The 18,101-nt window shown below is 43.6% G+C and overlaps 1 protein-coding gene across 2 annotated transcripts in view; it reads right to left on the reverse strand.

Annotated features, from left to right (window-relative positions):
* Positions 1–1,429: 1,429 nt before the first annotated feature.
* Positions 1,430–18,101, reverse strand: part of LOC124721784 (protein artemis-like) — a 188,763-nt gene continuing 172,091 nt past the window's right edge. For both annotated transcript variants that reach the window (XM_047246901.1, XM_047246899.1), the window contains exon 8: positions 1,430–1,629. In XM_047246901.1, coding sequence (XP_047102857.1) covers positions 1,555–1,629 — 75 coding nt within the window. In that variant the 3' untranslated portion in view covers positions 1,430–1,554. The remainder of the gene's footprint in view (positions 1,630–18,101) is intronic.

Here is an 18,101-nt window from a genome sequence, read left to right on the forward strand (position 1 = left end):
TCAACGTATTAGTTTTCCTCCAAATAACAGCCGTCGGATGTCTTCTAAGTTTATTGTAATGTCCTGTCACTAATAGATCCAAAATCTCACTTCTGTGGTTTGGACACACAGTAAAAAAGCCTTAGACGAATTTTTTTATTATCTTAATAGCATAAACCCTAAAATTCAGTTTACCATTGAACTGGAAAAAGACCAGGCTACTTCGTTTCTTGATATGTTAGTCATGAGACAGACCAATGGCAGTCTAAAACATAAAGTGCTTCAGAAGAGCACACATACTGATAGATACTTACATAAGAACTCCAATCATCACCCACAACAAAAAAGAGGTGTAATCAAAAGTTTAGTGGACAGGGCAAAATGGATTTGTATGCCAGAACATCTGGATACGGAACTGAATCATCTGAAACAGGCCTTCGAAAAGAATGAGTACTCAAAGAAAGAAATTAATAGAGTTTTAAGAGCTAATTACAGCAGGCCAAAGGACAAGGATGGTACACAACAATGGAAGAACACAGTGTCTTTACCTTTCATTAGTAAGGTTACAGATCAAATCGGCAAAATTTTGCTGAAACATAAAGTGAAACCGGTATTCAAACCTACCAGAAAAATAGGACAAGTACTTCGTTCTGTTAAAGATAGAAGGCCACCATTATCATCTAGTGGTGTGTATAAAATTCCATGTACCTGTGGCAAGGTCTATATTGGTACTATGAAAAGAAGTGTGAAGACGACGATAAAGGAGCATAAAAGTCTTTGCCGACTGGGTAAAATAGATAAATCAGCTGTTGCGGAACATGCACTTCAGTCCGGTGACCATGTAGTTAAGTTTTCTGAAACTACAGTTTTAAGTGCTACCACGAATTATTATCCACGACTGTATAGGGAGGCTATTGAAATTTATAAACATGAAGATAATTTTAATAGAAAAGAAGAGGCCTTGAAATTAAGTGAGATATGGACAGTGGCGTTACAGAATCGATAAGTGATTTTTATCTATGACGGACTATTATCGATAGTTACATTTAATCTTTGACTATTTTTCTCTCTGCTACTATGTGCAAGCTAGACCACGCCCACTTTCCTCGGTATTTAGGCCGCTCTCTGACGCACGACTCGTCAGTCGGCAGGACTCAACAGGACCAGCCATACCTCTGAGGATGTCCAATGTAGTATTGGATGAAACGTTAGGAATAGAAGTATTCCATGGACCACAGCCATATAACCCGGAAGAATTATTAGTTATTATTTCCCAATGCTTTCAGTTGATTGTATTAGAAGAGACATTATATTGATTCCCTTAATAGCAGAAAAATATCATAGCCTGTTTCAAAAGGTTAAGAATAGAATAGATGTATTTTTGTATATCACTTGAAACAGAAAACTTCCTTGTCTTCGAAGAAATCAATTTGTATATATCATATCACAATTAGATTGTTTACACTTTTAATTTTCAAATAAAATTGCAAAAATACTATCACAAATGTCAGAAAATGCTCTAAACATTTAACAGTCCATCATAGCTAGGAGTTCCACTACACTTTCAGTCTTCAGCTAAAAATGTTCATTACTGCAAATATCAGAATCAATTGCACTATATGAATCTTCCTGAAAGTTCTCTAAGGTCACCTGAAAGATAAAAATAAAATAAAATAAAAACAATTAATTATGCCGTTTGTGCAAAATGAAAATTATATATAGAGGTACAAGATAGCTACCTACTTGTACATACTGTAGCGGCCCAAATATATCCAACACCTTCCCCCCAAAGTTTGGTCACAAAAAATTATTGCGCAGCTTATCCATGCAACCCTACAAATAGCGGTATATTTTTGCATCATAGAAACTTCAACTATATTACTTGTTCCTTAATTCAAAAATGGAGCAACAACATGGCTATGGTTTTGAAATTAATCATGGTATATGAGGTAACAATGTAACCATCTTCAACTGCTGATGTTTCACTTAGGTAGTGACTGGTATCAAGCTCACAGTTCCATTATTTTACCCAACAGGACACATACAGTTTTTCTATAACTATAGAGTAAAATGTAACCTTCACCAATGACCAACAGTGTAAAAACGAAAATGTGAACAAAATTTCGGACTTAAGTCAGTTATTAGGTTCACTTCAAACTCAGTTATTCATTATGCAAAGAGTACATCTACTAGAGAATCTGGTAAAAAGTCTGGTTTGGCAGATCTAACATGAGGCATTGGATTACATTGGAGAATAAGCTGCAAATTGCCATTTCAGCAAGCAAATGCTACAGAGGGACCAAAGCTGAGAAATATCCTGAACTTAAAGCTATGGTTCTTTCTGTTGTACAAAATAAAAGAAAAGATGAGATACCTATATCTCAGCAAATAATCCAATGAAAGGCCTTGGAAATTGTGAAGTTCTTAAATACAAAATAAAACAATGGAAAATCCAGGATGGAATGTAACAATATTGTGAAAAGGAAAGTTGCTACTCACCATATAGAGGAGATGCTGAGTTGTAGATAGGCACAACAAAAAGAAACTCACAAATAAAGCTTTCAGCCAGTGAGGCCTTTGTCAAAATTAGACAATGAACACACACATACACACTCATGCAAACACAACTCGCACACACACGACTGCAGTCTCAGGCAGTGTGGCAAGGCGAATTCCCACTTGGTAAATGTGGTGTTTTAAGTCTCCAGGCTAAGAGGAGCAAAAGATAAAGAGTGTCATTCCAGACAGTGTTTGGGAAGACTGTATGCTAGCAGTTCTGTATGCTCACAACTCACTACAGCTGTCTTCTAATACAGTGAGTTTCACCCCTCACGCTGTACTTCTGTTCACGGCTTCGATCTCGCTGTGTGACGGGGCACTGAACTGCTATGGTTGCTGACTACCAGTGTAAAACAATAGCGGGGCTTCTGCCGACCAAGTTTCAGCAGTCTTTGTCTGTTCCTCATAGCGTACGTTTTGGTTGCTGCTCTGCGCCCTTCACTGTGAGGAACTGACCACGTGACACCTGATGCTGGTGCTTTTGCTATGCTGCAAGACTACCATGCCATTCCATCGTTATGCCTGGCATGCAGTTGCTTAGAATATTGTGTTTTCGTGTCACGCTCCTGTGTAGAGAATAAATTTTGCTCTGCATGTCTTAGCATAGGAATCTTAAGTGCAGATATCATGCGATGAACAATGCACGAGGCAACAATTTCTCTGACTCTGCTGTTTCCATCATGCCACACCCGGCTAGTGCATTTGCAACTTTGCTTGTTACTTAGTTCAATAAAATAAAAACTTTTTACACACTGGTGACCCTATGATGAACTCAGTCAATTTTATATTCTATTTCGGCACGTTACTAGCTGCCTCGACCCGTTAGGCACATGCTCCGACTCCCGCATGTGTGCACCCAGCACCTTCTGTTTTCATGCTATGGATGCTAATGTGCTTCACACCATGAACTCATTCCTTTATGCATGTTTCATAGCCTCTTGTGCAATCTACGACCATTGGCTACTGCCACTGGCCCAACAACTCCCCATGAAATGCAGCTGCCGTGCCAGCACTGCACAACATTATCATCAAGCTGACCACATGCCTCGCAGAACTGGAATGCTGCAATGTCGACCTGTGCGTGCAACTTGCAGCAACGCGAGCACCAGTGTTCCAGCCCCCCGATGTCAGACTCTGGCCCCAGTCTCCAGGGCCACTCCTCCCAGCCTTGAAGCATTCCATCTGATCCACCACTCCATCTGGTCATGCCACAGCTCATCTGCCACCCTTCAACCCTCCGGGACAGGTGCCTATGGTTTTCTTTGTCTGACACTATCTCCGACGGCTGTGTCAACACCCAGGATGCCACTAAGTTGACCATGGTGACCAGCCTGTTCAAGCCTACATACACAATGGAAGTCTGCGACACCATCTCATCGCCCCCGCCTGCTACAAGACAGTGTGCTGCTGCCTTGTGACGCAACTCACCTCTTTCAATGTGCAGCACTTCCAGGCCCTCCTTTCCCTTGAGCAGTGTGGGGAACGACAATCCTCTTAATTCCTGTGACACCTCCAAAGTCTAAGGGAGCCGCACATGGTCTCTGACAGTTATCTTTATAGCATCTGGCTGGCTCACCTACTGCTCCTCGAGATTGCCTGCTAGCGCCTCATTGACAGCGACACCAGGAGATCAACAAAGTGCACCACTCATTTCGCTGTTCTCTTTGATGTGAAGCAGGTGGTGTATTCTGGCTCACATGTCAACCTCATGGTGGAATTCACTGCTCTCACACACCTGTCCAGCACCCCTTGGGAGGTCCGTCTTTCAACTTTACATCGATACCACTCCCCGACCATGCGTCTTCTGCTGGCCATGAAGATTGTCAAGGCCAAGATGACTGGCTGCTCGCTGCCAGCACACAGCAACCTTTGAAGAGCCTGTGGGTATCTGCTGTTCACCTCACCAATAACAAGGATAGCTCCTGCCGCCCATGCAGGGACTACTGGAAGCTACACATCCACACTATCCCTGACCGGGACCCAGTGCCATTCCTACACAGCTACAACAATACTCTGGCTGGAGCTACAATCTTCGGGAAGATCAACTGCTCCAAGGTTTTCATTCATATTCCGGTTGCATCCGCGGACATCCAGATGACAGCCATCATCACGACATTTGGACTCTACAAGAGTGACTTTATGACCATTTGCCTCCATATACTGCAACAAACGTGGCAGCCATTCTTGGACAGCATCCTGCGAGGCTTAACTTATTGTTTTGTCTACCTGGACCAACACCAGAGGAGTCTCATGAGCAGCTCCACAGTATTTTTGAACGTCTTCAGGATGCTGGCCTCATCATCAACACAGCAAAATGCATCCTCAGTATCAGCGAGGTGGAATTCATGGGCCATGCCATCTCTCTGCCAGCTCATGTCCCTTGCCCAACACAGTACAGCCTATATTCAATTTCCCACACCCAAAGACATTCAAAGACTTCCACCGTTTCCTTGGTATGTTATACTTTTTCTGCTACCATCTAAGGAATGCTGCTGCCATGCAGGAGCCACTCACCACCGCCCTCCGTGGTGTCAAAACAAAGGAGAACAAGCTGGCACCATGGACGCCACAAATGGAAGACAGGTTCTTGGCCATCAAATGCAAATTAGCAGATGCCACCCTGCTCACCCACCCCCATCTCCCCACTTGCTGTCGTCCGCAGCTCGTGGTCGCGTTCTCGCTTCCCGAGCACGGGGTCCGGGGTTCGATTCCCGGCAGGGTCAGGGATTTTCACCTGCCTCGAGATGACTGGGTGTTTGTGTTGTCATCATCATTTTAGCATCATTCATGAAAAGTGGCGAGATCGGGCTGAGCAAAGGTTGGGAATTTGTACGGGCGCTGATAACTGCGCAGTTGAGCGCCCCACAAACCAATCATTGTCATTGTCATCATTATCATTATCATCATCATCATCATAATCATCCCACTTGCTGTCATGGTTCATGCCATCCAGATGGCAATCAGTACTGTCCTGCAGCAGCATGTGGACAACACCTGGCATTGTTTTCTTTCTCCTCCAGCAAGCTCTCCCCCACCCCTGCCCAGTAGGGCTGGAGTGCATACGATAGTGATCCTTGCCATCTACAAGGCTACTTGGTGGAGGCCTGTCACTTCATGGTCTTCACCGACCAGAAACCCGTAACGTTTGCCCTTACAAAAGACACTGACCAGTGCTCCTCGCATTGACCCCAGCGGTTGTCATTCATCTTGGGATTTACAACTGACATACATTACGTCACCAGAATTGACATCACCACTGACTGTCTCAGCTACACCTGCACCATTGCTTCACCACTGTACTACGAGACATTTAACGCCACCCAGCAGCATGACCCAGAACTCTCCTGACTGCCATGACACCGTCTCCGTCCTCCACTTTCAACACATGCTGGCTCTTGAACATGACAAAGGTTATCTGATGCAACATATCCACTGGCTCACCGCTCAAGTCACACCAATACCCAAAAAGGGAAGTAGGAGTAATCCACTGAATTACAGGCCCATATCACTAATTTACATTAGGGTTTTGGAATATATACAGTAGGAGATCATTGTGAAGTACCTTGAAGAAAATGATTTATCGACTCATAGTCAGCACGGATTCAGAAAATGTCGTTCTTGTGAAACACAACTAGCTCTTTATATTCATGAAGTAATGAATGCTATCAACAGGGGATGTCAAATTGATTCCATATTTTTAGATTTCCAGAAGGCTTTTGACACCATTCCTCACAAGCGTCTTCTAACCAAACTGCGTGCCTATGGAATATCGCCTCAGTTGTGCGACTGGATTCGTGATTTCCTGCCAGAAAGCTCACAGTTCATAGTAATAGATGGAAAGTCATCAAGTCAAACAGAAGTAATATCCAGCATTCCCCAAGGAAGTGTTATAGGCCCTCTATTGTTCCTGATCTATATTATCGACATGGGAGACAATCTGAGTAGCCATCTTAGATTGTTTTCAGATGACGCTGTCATTTATCGTCTTGTAAAGTCATCATATGACCAAAACTAACTGCAAAAGATTTAGATAAGATATCTGCATGATGCAAGAAGAGGCAATTGACCCAGAATAAAGAAAGTGAGAGGTTACTGACATGAGTACTAAAAGAAATCCGCTGAATTTCTATTACACAATAAGTCACACAATCTGAGGGCTGTTAATTCAGCTACATACTTAGGGATTACAGTTACAAAAAACCTAAATTGGAATGTACCCTACATAGATAATGTTGTGGGTAGAGCAAACCAAAGACTGTGATTCACTGGCAGAACACTTAGAAGGTGTAACAGGTCTACTAAAGAGGCTCCTTACACCATGCTTGTCCACCCTATTCTGGAGTATTGCTGTGAGGTGTGCGATGCACATCAGGTGGGACTGACAGATGACATCGAAAAAGTATAAAGAAGAGCAGCTCGTTTTGTATTATCACAAAATGGGGGCGAAAGTGCCACGGACATGGTACGTGAATTGGAGTGGCAGTCATTAAAACAAAGGCATTTTTCATTGCAACGGGATCTTCTTACGAAATTTCAATCACCAGTTTTCTCCTACAATTGCGAAAACATTCTGTTGGCACATAAAGAGAAATTATCATCATGATAAAATAAGAGAAATAAGGGCTAGCACAGAAAAATTTAAGTGCTCGTTTTTCCCAGGCGCTGTTCAAAAGTGGAACAGTAGACAGACAGCTTGAAGGTGGTTCATTGAACCCCCTGCCAGGCACTTTATTGTGAATACCAGAGTAATCAACGTAGATGAAGATGAGAACTATTTAAGCCACTCACTGACTAATTTTCTTGACCCCCAAAAATATGTGCACTTCCAGCTCTCTGCTGTATGATTTGCAGAGCAATTCTAGAAGTGGGAATGTGACTATTGCTTCACAAATTACCCTGTCATATAAGCTACCCATTGCCTCTTTATTACAAACAACCTTTGTGCGAACAAATTACTGGCAATGAAATGGCATAGAGGATTTGGTACAATTGGTTAACTGCATTTTCATGCAGAGGAAGCTTCCCTTATCAGCAAAATTGTGGCAATGTCCTCAAGACCATTACTGACTTGCTTCATGAAGTTTTTGACATCTGTTACTTTTTCATCGGGTAATTTCTTCTGCCATTCATTCATGTCAGTACACATGGCAAGAGACCACAGTTTTACTTCAGTTACAGGAATTTTACTTTTCAATCACACATGGTAGTTCTTCACCTTTGGTTATTTAAGAAGCCGTTCAGGTTGTTTGGCTGTTGCTCCAATAAGAATCACCACATTATGCATTAGTTGGTTGGTTGGCTGTGTTTTGCTTTAGGGTGCAAAAAAACAGCTGCAGTCATATGCACCCAAGTCAAATCTATAGAACAAGAAGACAGAGAGGAGTTAAAAGTGACTATAAGTCAGTCCCAACTGACATAATAGAAGACAGCTTTAAATGAGCACGTGGAAAATGGCTAAAAAAGACATCATACCGATACAGAGGTCCAAAACTAAAAATTAAATGGCCTTCACCATATTGCTTTGGCAGATAAAAGGTAAATTTGTGTCAACAGCCTGCACGTCATTTGCTAAAATTGCCGATAACTCAGACGGCAAACCAAAGCGGGAATGTAAACGGTTAAGAAAACGGGAATTCCATCAGAAAGTGGCAGACAGTTAAAATCTGGGCGCAATGTGTACAAAGAGGTGGGGTAGCGCCACTTATCACATGATGATAGCTAAAAAGGCAAAGCTCAACACACAGCCTAGTTAAAATTACCCGGAGGGAGGGCCAAGAGGAGGTCATCCAAGCCACTGGGAGAGGCTTAATAAGCCAGAGTTTATTCTTGTGAAGGGAGGACCATTGGCGATGCCAAAAGGGACATCACCCTCTGACAGACAGCACCACAGAGATCATTGGAGGGAATAGAGGAACTCGTGGGCTGAGGTACAAGGATTGCAGCCTTGGCAGCAGCATCAGCAGCCTCTTTTCCTCACAGACTGACATGACCAGGAAGCCACAGAAACATCACACTGGCTCCACCAAGAGTGAGCAAGTGGCAGTTTTCCTGGACCCGCTGCACTAAGGGATGGGCAGTGTACAGTGCACATAGACTTTGAAGGGAGCTGAGTGAGTATGAGCAGATGACACAATTGAAAAGGCTGTGTTGCCGGATGTACTCCATGGCCCGATAAAGGGTGAAGAGCTCAGCTGTAAATACTAAGCAGTGTGCCACAAGCCGATATTGAAATACATGGACGCCAATGACGGAGGCACACCCGACCCCACAATCAGTCTGAGAGCCACCAATGTATACAAAGGTACTATTGCAAATTTCCATGCAAAGGTCGTGAAACTGAAGGTGATAGACCAAAGCTGGAGTAGTGTCCTTACAAAGCGAATGAAGGCCAAGGTGAACATGGGCTGCTTCATGGAGCTAAGGTGGTGAAGTCTTCCATCCAGTGGGAAAGTTGCAGGTAGTGTGAAGTTAAGCTGCTGTAGCAAGTGCCAAAAGCTCCAGGAGTTAACAGAGGAGAGGGTTGCGCTCCATACTGGTGATCAAAGAAATCATCAAAGAAGGAGGCATAGGATGGGTGGCCAAGCATGGCAGACAAACGGCACGCATATCTGCTGAGGAGAATGTCATGGCGGTATGATAGTGGTAGTTCAGCAGCTTCAACATACAGATTCTCAACTGGGCTAGCATGAAAGATGCCCGTGGCTAAACAGAAGCCACGATTGTGAATAGTGTTGAGATGGCGTAAGAGGGATGGTCATGCAGATGCATAAACAAAGCACCCATAGTCGAGTTTCGAATGGACAAGGGACCGGTACAAATGGAGGAGGGTGATTCGATCGGCACCCCAGGAAGTACCATTGAGGGGACAGGATATTGAGGAACTGCGCACAGTGGGCTGCCAGGTAAGACACATGGAAGGACCAAGAGGGTTTGCTATCAAGCATGAGCCCCAGGAAGTTCTTAGTTTCAACGAAAGGAAGGCCAACAGGCCCAAAATGTAAAGATTGTGGGAGAAACCACTTGTGTCCCCAGAAATTCATACAGATGGTTTTGTCAGTGGAAAAGCGAAAGGCATTGTTGATGTTCCAGGAGTAAAAACAATCAAGATATCAATGAAGATTCCGCTCAGTGAGACAGGTCCATAGAGAACTGCAACAGATGGCAAAATTGTCAAAAGGGAGCGGGGGTGTGGGGTGGGGGGTGGGGGTGGGGGGGGGGGGTGTCTGGCGGGAGACAGGACATTATAGGATTAATGGTGATAGCAAAGTGGATGACGCTTAAGATGGAACCTTGAGGCACACCGTTTTGCTGGATAAAGGTGTCCGACAAGGCAGAACCCACATGCACCTTGAAAACTTGTGTCTATTAAAAATGCCTGAAGGAAACAGGGCAGGCGGCCACGGAAGCACCACGTGTAAAGAGTACGGAGAATACCAGTTCTCCATCAGGTGTTGTACGCCTTCTCCAAATTGAGAAACACAGCCACAGTCTGGGATTTCCGCAGAAAACCATTCATCACATAGGTGGAGAAAGTAATGAGATGGTCAGCTGCAGAACGTCACACTCAAAATCCATACTGTGCATTCGTCAGTAAATTGTGAGACTCGAGCCACCATACCAGCCAGGCATCAATCATATGTTCCATAACCTTGCAAACACAGCTGGTGAGAGAGATGGGGCGGTAGCTAGAAGGAAGGTTTTTGTACTTACCGGGCTTAGGTACAGATATGATGCTGGCTTCATGCTAGCATTCAGGAAATGTGTCCTCTGCCCAGATGCAGTTGTATGTGTTAAGCAGAAAGTGCTTGCTCGCAAGAGAAAGGTGCTGCAACATCTGAATGTGGATGGTTTCTGGCCCATGGGTAGAGAATCTGGACGAATTGAGAGCACAGTCTAGCTCCCTCATAGTAAAGGCGGCATTGTAGCACTCATGATTCAGTTTGAGAAGAGTATTTCCTGGGCCGCCTCTGCTCGTTTCCGATGGAGGAACGCAGGGTGATAGTCGGAAGAGCTCAAAACTTCCGCAAAATGGCAGCCTAAGGTGTTGGAGATAGCAATAGGGCACACAATGACAACATCTGCTACTGTCAGGCCAGAAATTGGGGAGTGGATCTTGGTCCCCGAGAGCCGTTGGAGGTTGGCCCATACAACAGAGGAAGGGATGGAACTGTTAAAATAACTATTGAATGAAATCCAGCTAGCTCTGTTGATATCCCGAAGAATGCAATGACACTGTCTATGCATCTGTTTATAATGAATGTAGTTTGCCATCGTAGGATGGCAGTTAAAAACACAGTGAGCACGTCTCTGTGCACGAATTGCGTCATGGCATGCCTCGGTCCAGCAAGGCACTGGGACACGATGTGGTAAAGAGGAAGTGCGAGGAATGGAATGTTCTGCAGCAGTAAGGATACCGTTTGTGAGATATTCCACCTGGTTATCACAACTGAGGAAATCTTGTTCCTCGAGGGTCACCAGGGGGGAGTAAAGCTGCCAGTCAACCTTAGTAAGTTGCCATTTGGGCATGCACATGGATGGGGTAGGAGTCAGCAAACAGATAGCACATGGTAAATGGTCACTCGAGTAGGTGTCAGAAAGAACGGACCACTCAAGAGGATGGGCAAGCTGGACAGTGCAGAAGGATAGGTCCAAATGGGAATAGGTATGCGAGGAGTCTGAAAGGAAAGTGGGTGCTCTGGTGTTAAGGCAAAAGAGGTTAAGTTGGTTAAGAAGGTCAGCCAAGAGGGCACCTCTCTGACAGGTCCTGGGAGAACCCCAAAGGGGATGATGCACATTAAAGTCATGGAGTAGCAAAAATGGGGGAGGTAGCTGCCCAATAAGCTTTTGTTATGGTTTTTTAGGGCGCAAAACTGCTACGGTCATTAGCACGCCCAATAAGCTGAAGGTAGTCTGGCCTGGTGACATCGAATGACAGAGGGCATAAGTGATAACAGAGGGGAAAAGTCAGATGGGGAAGGAAAAGGCGAACTGCAACAGCTTGAAGATGGGTAGTCAGGGAGAATGGGTTGACTATGAATGTCATCCTGTATGAGCAGCATGAAGCCCCCATGAGATGGAATGCCGACCTCAGGGGGAAGCGCAAAACGAATCAGTAAGAAATGTGAAAGCTCAAAGTGGCCTTGAGGTCGCAATTTCATTTCCTGAGGGCAGAGTACAAGGGGACACTGTGATGCTAAAAGCACTGTAAATCATCTTTGTGGGACCGAAGGCTGCGAATGTTCCAATGGAGTAGAGTCATGATGATAAAGAGATGTAGGGGTGTCACCTTGGCAGCTGCTGAGTGGCAGCCAGTGAAGAATCACTACTACAGGGCACAGAAGCAGAAGGATCCTGCTCCATGGGGGCCACAGAAGCGTCAGCTTGCTTGTGCTGTCAGTCTGTGGAGTCTGACACTAAAAAATGGTTGGTGGTGTGCACTGGTGACACGGAGGCCAGCTGGGCTAAGGTAACACGTGATGACACTGTCTAAGAGGATCTTCAAGTTAGCAAAGGAGAAGACCATTTGCCTTTGGTGGACTTCTTCGAGTCTTTCTGGTTAGAGGAAGACTCAGGTGTTGTTCGCCTGGAGAGATGGAGGAAGCCTTCATGGGAATACTCCTCCTGTCCTTTCCGACCTACCAGTTGTGTAGCTGGTGGCTTCGCCGCTTGAGGCGTGAGTTTGATGGCTTGTTGCACAGCCGGATGGGGGGATGGCGATGTTAACTTGGCACTGGGCGATTTCACAACAACCTCAGAGCTGAAATGGAGATCGCATGATTGTGTGGCAATGTCCTTCATGGAACGAGGGGTAACAAGAACAGATCTATAGGCACCAGACGGGAGAATGCAGGGTTTGCAACACGCCAGTAACTAGCAAGCGACTGGGTAACACACTTTTTCCTTTACCCAGATCTCTTTGACAGCCTGCTCAGATACACGGGACAATCTTGAGAGGTGGCGGCATGGCTGCCATTGCAGTTGACACGGCGGGCAGGAGGAGGCAGACAATTGCCTTCATGCGCATCCTTACCATAGGTTACACTTTGGCTGGGTGTCAACAAGACGTTCTACTGTGGTTGAAATGATGACACTGGTAGCAGCACATCGGGTTTGGAATGTACGGCCAGACTAGGTTAATTTCATAGCCTACTTTGATCTTGGATGGAAGCACCACTCTATCAAAGGTGAGAAAAAGAGTGTGGGTGGGCACTAAGGACGAATCTACCTGTTTCATTGCACGATGGATGGCAATGACACCCTGATCAGAGAGGTAAGATTGGATTTCAGCCCCAGTTAGACCGTTGAGCAGCCTGGTGTAAATTACACCATGGAAAGAATTCAAAGTGCTATGGGCCATGACACAAACAGGGTAGCCGTGGAGAAGTGAGGCAGCAAGCAGTTGTTTTGCTTGAGAATCAGAATCAGTCTCCAAAAGCAAAGCACCATTCCGTAAATGAGAGCAGGATTTCACAAGGCCGGCAATTGCATCAACACCTTTCTGAATAACAAACAGATTTACTGTGATGAAGGATTGACTGTCTTGAGTACGTAAGAGCATGGATGGTGCATCAGAAAGGGTCTTTGAATCATTAGCCTGATTATGTTTAGGTTTCGTAGATGTCGATTGGGAAGATGTTTGACTCATTGCGAGAAAATCCCCCATAATTGCCAGTGTCTCCGATGGCGCACTCCTTCCAACTGGGGGACCCCTTCACAAGGGGGCGCACCCGCCTTAGGTGATTGTTCACACCTCCCGAACACTTGACAGAGGGACCAATCAGCAATTTGGTAAGATTGCAGCTCAGGCACTCACCCCTCCCTGGGCCTGGCCTGTACCAGGAGGTACGTGCGATCCCTACCTGTCGACCCAGGGCTAGGAATTACATGTAATCCAGTCACCTGTTACCCATCAGACATGTGGGCCGGCCTTCAGGAACACACAGGGTCGAAGAAAAAGAGGAACCTCAAATACCGAAGCAGAGGAATGAGAGGAGAAGAGAAATGAAGATAGGAAAAGGGAGCACATAACAAAGGGCAGACTTTTCATACATCGGCGACAGACAATACAGACTTTCCCTATAACATCTCGGACATGTTACCCAAGGGAGGGGAAAAAGAATAGCAAGAGGATGGGCATGCAGCACGGAAGGGAAAAAATGATGCAAAGCTGGGGCCCTGTGGTAGCCAAGCACGAACCCACCAAAGAGTGGCGAGCCCCCTGGGGGGACTATGCATTTGTGTCACTGAGTTTAGGATTGTAGACTTCTAGAGTTTTCTGAACATGGCAAGACAACACATTGTTGGAAAAATAGCATTCAATTTTCATTGCACAAGCAGCTGGGGAATTAGAAGTCTACTCATGCTCAGGTTTGCATATGTGAGTAAGGCTAATACAAGTGAGGTGTGACGAATTGTAAATGATTTTGTCTGCTGATAAATGTTTCACATTGACTGCCACACTTCACATTGGCATGGAACACTACCCAAGATTCAACAACAGAGCTGTTGGATAGTCCTTCCAGGGACGTTCTGAAACCAGATGATATGCCATTGTAAATTTTCCAATAGGTGCTGAAGTTTGTACAGTTAAAAGAAAGCTGGGAAGACAGGTTTTAGGCAATCAAGTCTGAAAAAGGATGTTGGAAATGTTTGATAACTTGACATCAAGAAACTGAATGCAGATCAGTCCACTTTAACAGTTTTATTGAATCTAGAGAATGAATTTACATCAGCTACGAACTAAGTGAAAGAATTAGAGAATAAGAACAAAAAACTTGAAACATTGTGCAGTGTTTTGAAAGTGAGGGAGAGACTTGTGAAAGAGAATATGAAGACCTTTTGTGAAAGAAAATTGGCTACAATTAATTTAGTATACAATAAAGTGAATGATGTTATTTAAAAAGATTCTCAGAAACTTAAATCAGCTGTTTGCTCTCTGGAAAGAAGTACAGTAAGTGGAAAAAAGGATGCTATACAGAAAGCAATGACAATTCATATACTCTCTAAGAAGTGCTATACCTTTTTAAGGAACAAACTATTTTCCACAGTCTGGAATTTCAACTTTAAAGAGATGGTGCTCACATTCACTCCATTGTCATCCTCAAGTGTTGAGTGATGTTTTACATTTGATGAAAGCTAAAGGACTGCATTTTCTGACATCAAGTGCACACGCACATACACATGTACATGTGTTTTTTTTTTTCTCTCCACAAAATGAATGTCGACAGAAGTGTCATTTTTGATTAAGTGGATGATCATGTTGCAGGCCCTCATAGTAAAATGCTATGGTCCATGAACTTTGTTCAGGATGAAAATGACCAATATATTATGACTTTGACATTCAGGTGACCATGCCATTGCTGAACTCCATAGTTTACTCACTTCAAAATGTAAGTTGTAGTGTTGTTACAGCCATTTTTGATCTTAGGCCAAAAAATAGATGTGCCTGGAATGAACGGCATATTGATCATGTAAATTCATATTTCCCAGATTCGCAGGACCCAGTGAAAGAAGTTTGGATACTTGGAAATGTGTCCCATTTGTACAAATTAATTCACACCACTTTACTATGTCAAGCTCTCAGATGAGAAAGTAATTACAAAGGTGACAATTCAGAAACTGCTATCATTAGATAACCCAGAAATTAAAATGTGCCCCAAACTGTCACAGTTTCACCTCAGTGTCAGATGTGGAGATCACTAACATGTACATCTAGCCTTGTAACATTTTTCGAATACCACAGCTCAGGCAATTTATTATCCTATTTCAGAAGAAGAGTAAATGTCAGACTTCTTTTGGCTTGTTAACAACTCACTTCACATTCAGAATCCTTGTAGAATGGTCAACAAAAAGGCTGTAGCAGGAACCAACAAGCAGCTCCAGAAACCTACCCTCAATACAATGTACTTTTGCTGTGAAAAAAATGCAGGTTGGCAACAGAAAGCAACTATTGCCATTCCAGAAGGGACTGATAACATCAATTAATTACTTACTTGGTCTTCATTCTGACCTCATGTCACTCAGCATTCAATATATTTTAACATGACAGCTGAATGAGGATTGTCTTAAAAATTGTTTTCACAGGTTACAGGTATTCGTAGTTTTTATCAACATCCTCCTCCAAAAGAAGTGAAACATTGCTTGCATTTGTTGTTTCTGGGAGAAAGTGCCCATGATATTCCACTGTCAAACACTTCATCTGAGTGATTAGAAGACAACCAACAGCAATTCAGACTGTCATCAAGTTTGCTTTGCAGAGTTTTGCCTGATATGTCTGATGCAATGGCTGTGCTAGTTAGGGAAGCCGGTTGTGAGGCTGCTGCACCATCTGCTGTGACAAAAGATGTTGAATGCTCAGTAGGCAGTTTCAGATATCTGACAGGTTATATGGTATTTTGTGCTGTAAAATATGACAACATGCTGGGGACATTGTCGAATGAATTACTTTGCTCTCTTTCAATGCTCCCCTCAAAATACAGATGGACAGAAATTCTATCATGAGGTGGCTTGTTAGTGCTATCTGACAAAGTGGCTTGACAAGTCTGAGAATTTCAGCTCCTGTTCAACAAGACTAATGGAATTGACACTCTGTGAAAAGAAAAAATATTTATAAGAGATTAGCTGGCATGATTTCATGGAAATATCCTCACATGGCACCAGAAGTAATTAAAATATTCTTACAGATCCAATTTTTCATTAGAGTGTACAATCATAATGTGAAACTGGAGAGGTAGCGGTAGAGGTAGAGGTAGAGGTAGAGAGAGAGAGAGAGAGAGAGAGAGAGAGAGAACAGCAGCATTGCAGAGTTGGAAATATCAGTGGTACCCCTCAGCAGTTGGAGGGGTCTAACAAGGCAAGTAACTGTTATAAAAAATGAGAAGATCATAAATATTTTGTGTTAAGCAGCCTCATTTCTGATGGCACAGTAGACCTTCATACTCCTTGCTCGCAGTTCTGCTATACCGCTGATGTCATTCCAATGGTCAACAGCAAGGTATTTGGCTTTGGACCCACCCTTTATAGACTAACCCTGGCACAGACAATCAGCTGTAGTGCAGTTACCACAGAACTAGAGGTGATGAGATGAACTAAGGATGACAGTGTGACATAGGTCCTTCCTGAAGGACTACACCACAAGAAGATAGTAGGATTGCTGAATGGGTCTGACAAACAGATGACAGTATCTGAAATCCAGGCAGAGATTACAGGAAAGGCCTAGCCATGGACTGTTGGAAACAGATTACTTGAAGCTGGGTTGACGTTTCCTGTTGCCATACATAATTTAATACTGACACCATGCTGCAGACAACAGAATATTGCATGGTATAGAACAAGAGGCAACTAGGACACAGTGGAATTCCTTGGTGTTCAGTGATTAGTCTCATTAACGTTTGTGGTGGTCAGACTGATACCAGCAAGTTCGTAGACAATCTGATGAAAGGTCACAGAAAGCAGTGACTTTTGAGACCTTTATTTCTCCATCTCCTGGAGCCACGGTGTTCAGAGCTATTGCACATGACAACAGGATGGATTCACATTATAAAAAGGAGGTTGAATGCTTGCAAGTATGTAGGAAGAATGGTAAATCCTGTTTTTATGCCTTTCATGACCAGGGTATCAAATGTCATTTTGTCATCAATAGTGCATTCTGGGATGCAGTGGGAAAACATACTTTCAGACTCGCCTTCAAGGAACTAACACAATGTATGTTTAAAGCATGGTAAGAAATTACTCAATATGACGTTTGGAGACAGTTTACTTCCATTCCACAATGAATACAAGAGGGTACTCACACCCTTGGGGATCCCATTTCATACTGATTTTGGCAATGAACATAAGATCTGAATAAAATGAATGTTTATAGATTGGGAGACTCTAGTGATTAAGGCTGATAGTAGGGATATGGAATAAGGTGAAATTGGTTTAAACTCCATATCCAAAAATTATGTTGTGCAGTTAATCAGAGAACTGAGATGAGAGTGTAATATCTTAGATCTCCTGGTTACAAGCATGCCTGAACTTTTCAACTCAGGGTAAAGCAAGGAATTGGTGATCATAAGGTCAGGGGTATTAGTAGGAATGTAAAGAAAGGTTGGATGATATTTCTGTTCGGTAAGAGTACAAGAAACATATTTCTTATACCTTAGCAGTCAACATCAAATATTCTCCTGTGAGATTGAAAATTTTAAGCGTAAATGTCTAAGTTCAAGTGTATTTTACAATTGCCTTAGACAAGTTTGTAGTTGGGTAAAATTGTGAGGGACGAAGACCCACAATACTTCGACAGCCATGTTAGAAAGCTGCTCTGAAAGCAATGAGAGCTATATCACAGATTCAAATTTAGTCAAAGTCCTTTAGACAAACCAAAATTGGATCAAGACAGACTTCCAGACGGTCAGAAGAGCTATGCATAAAGCATTAAATGAATTCGAAATTCTATCTACCGATCTGGCAGGAAATCCCTAGTAGTTTTTGTCTTATTTTAAGTCAGGAAACAGATCAAAGCTACTTCTCCAGACATTCAGAGACCATAATCGCATCGAAATGGAGGATGACTGAGAGAA

The sequence above is a fragment of the Schistocerca piceifrons genome, chromosome X (assembly GCF_021461385.2).
Source record: "Schistocerca piceifrons isolate TAMUIC-IGC-003096 chromosome X, iqSchPice1.1, whole genome shotgun sequence".
Lineage (NCBI taxonomy): Eukaryota > Metazoa > Arthropoda > Insecta > Orthoptera > Acrididae > Schistocerca > Schistocerca piceifrons.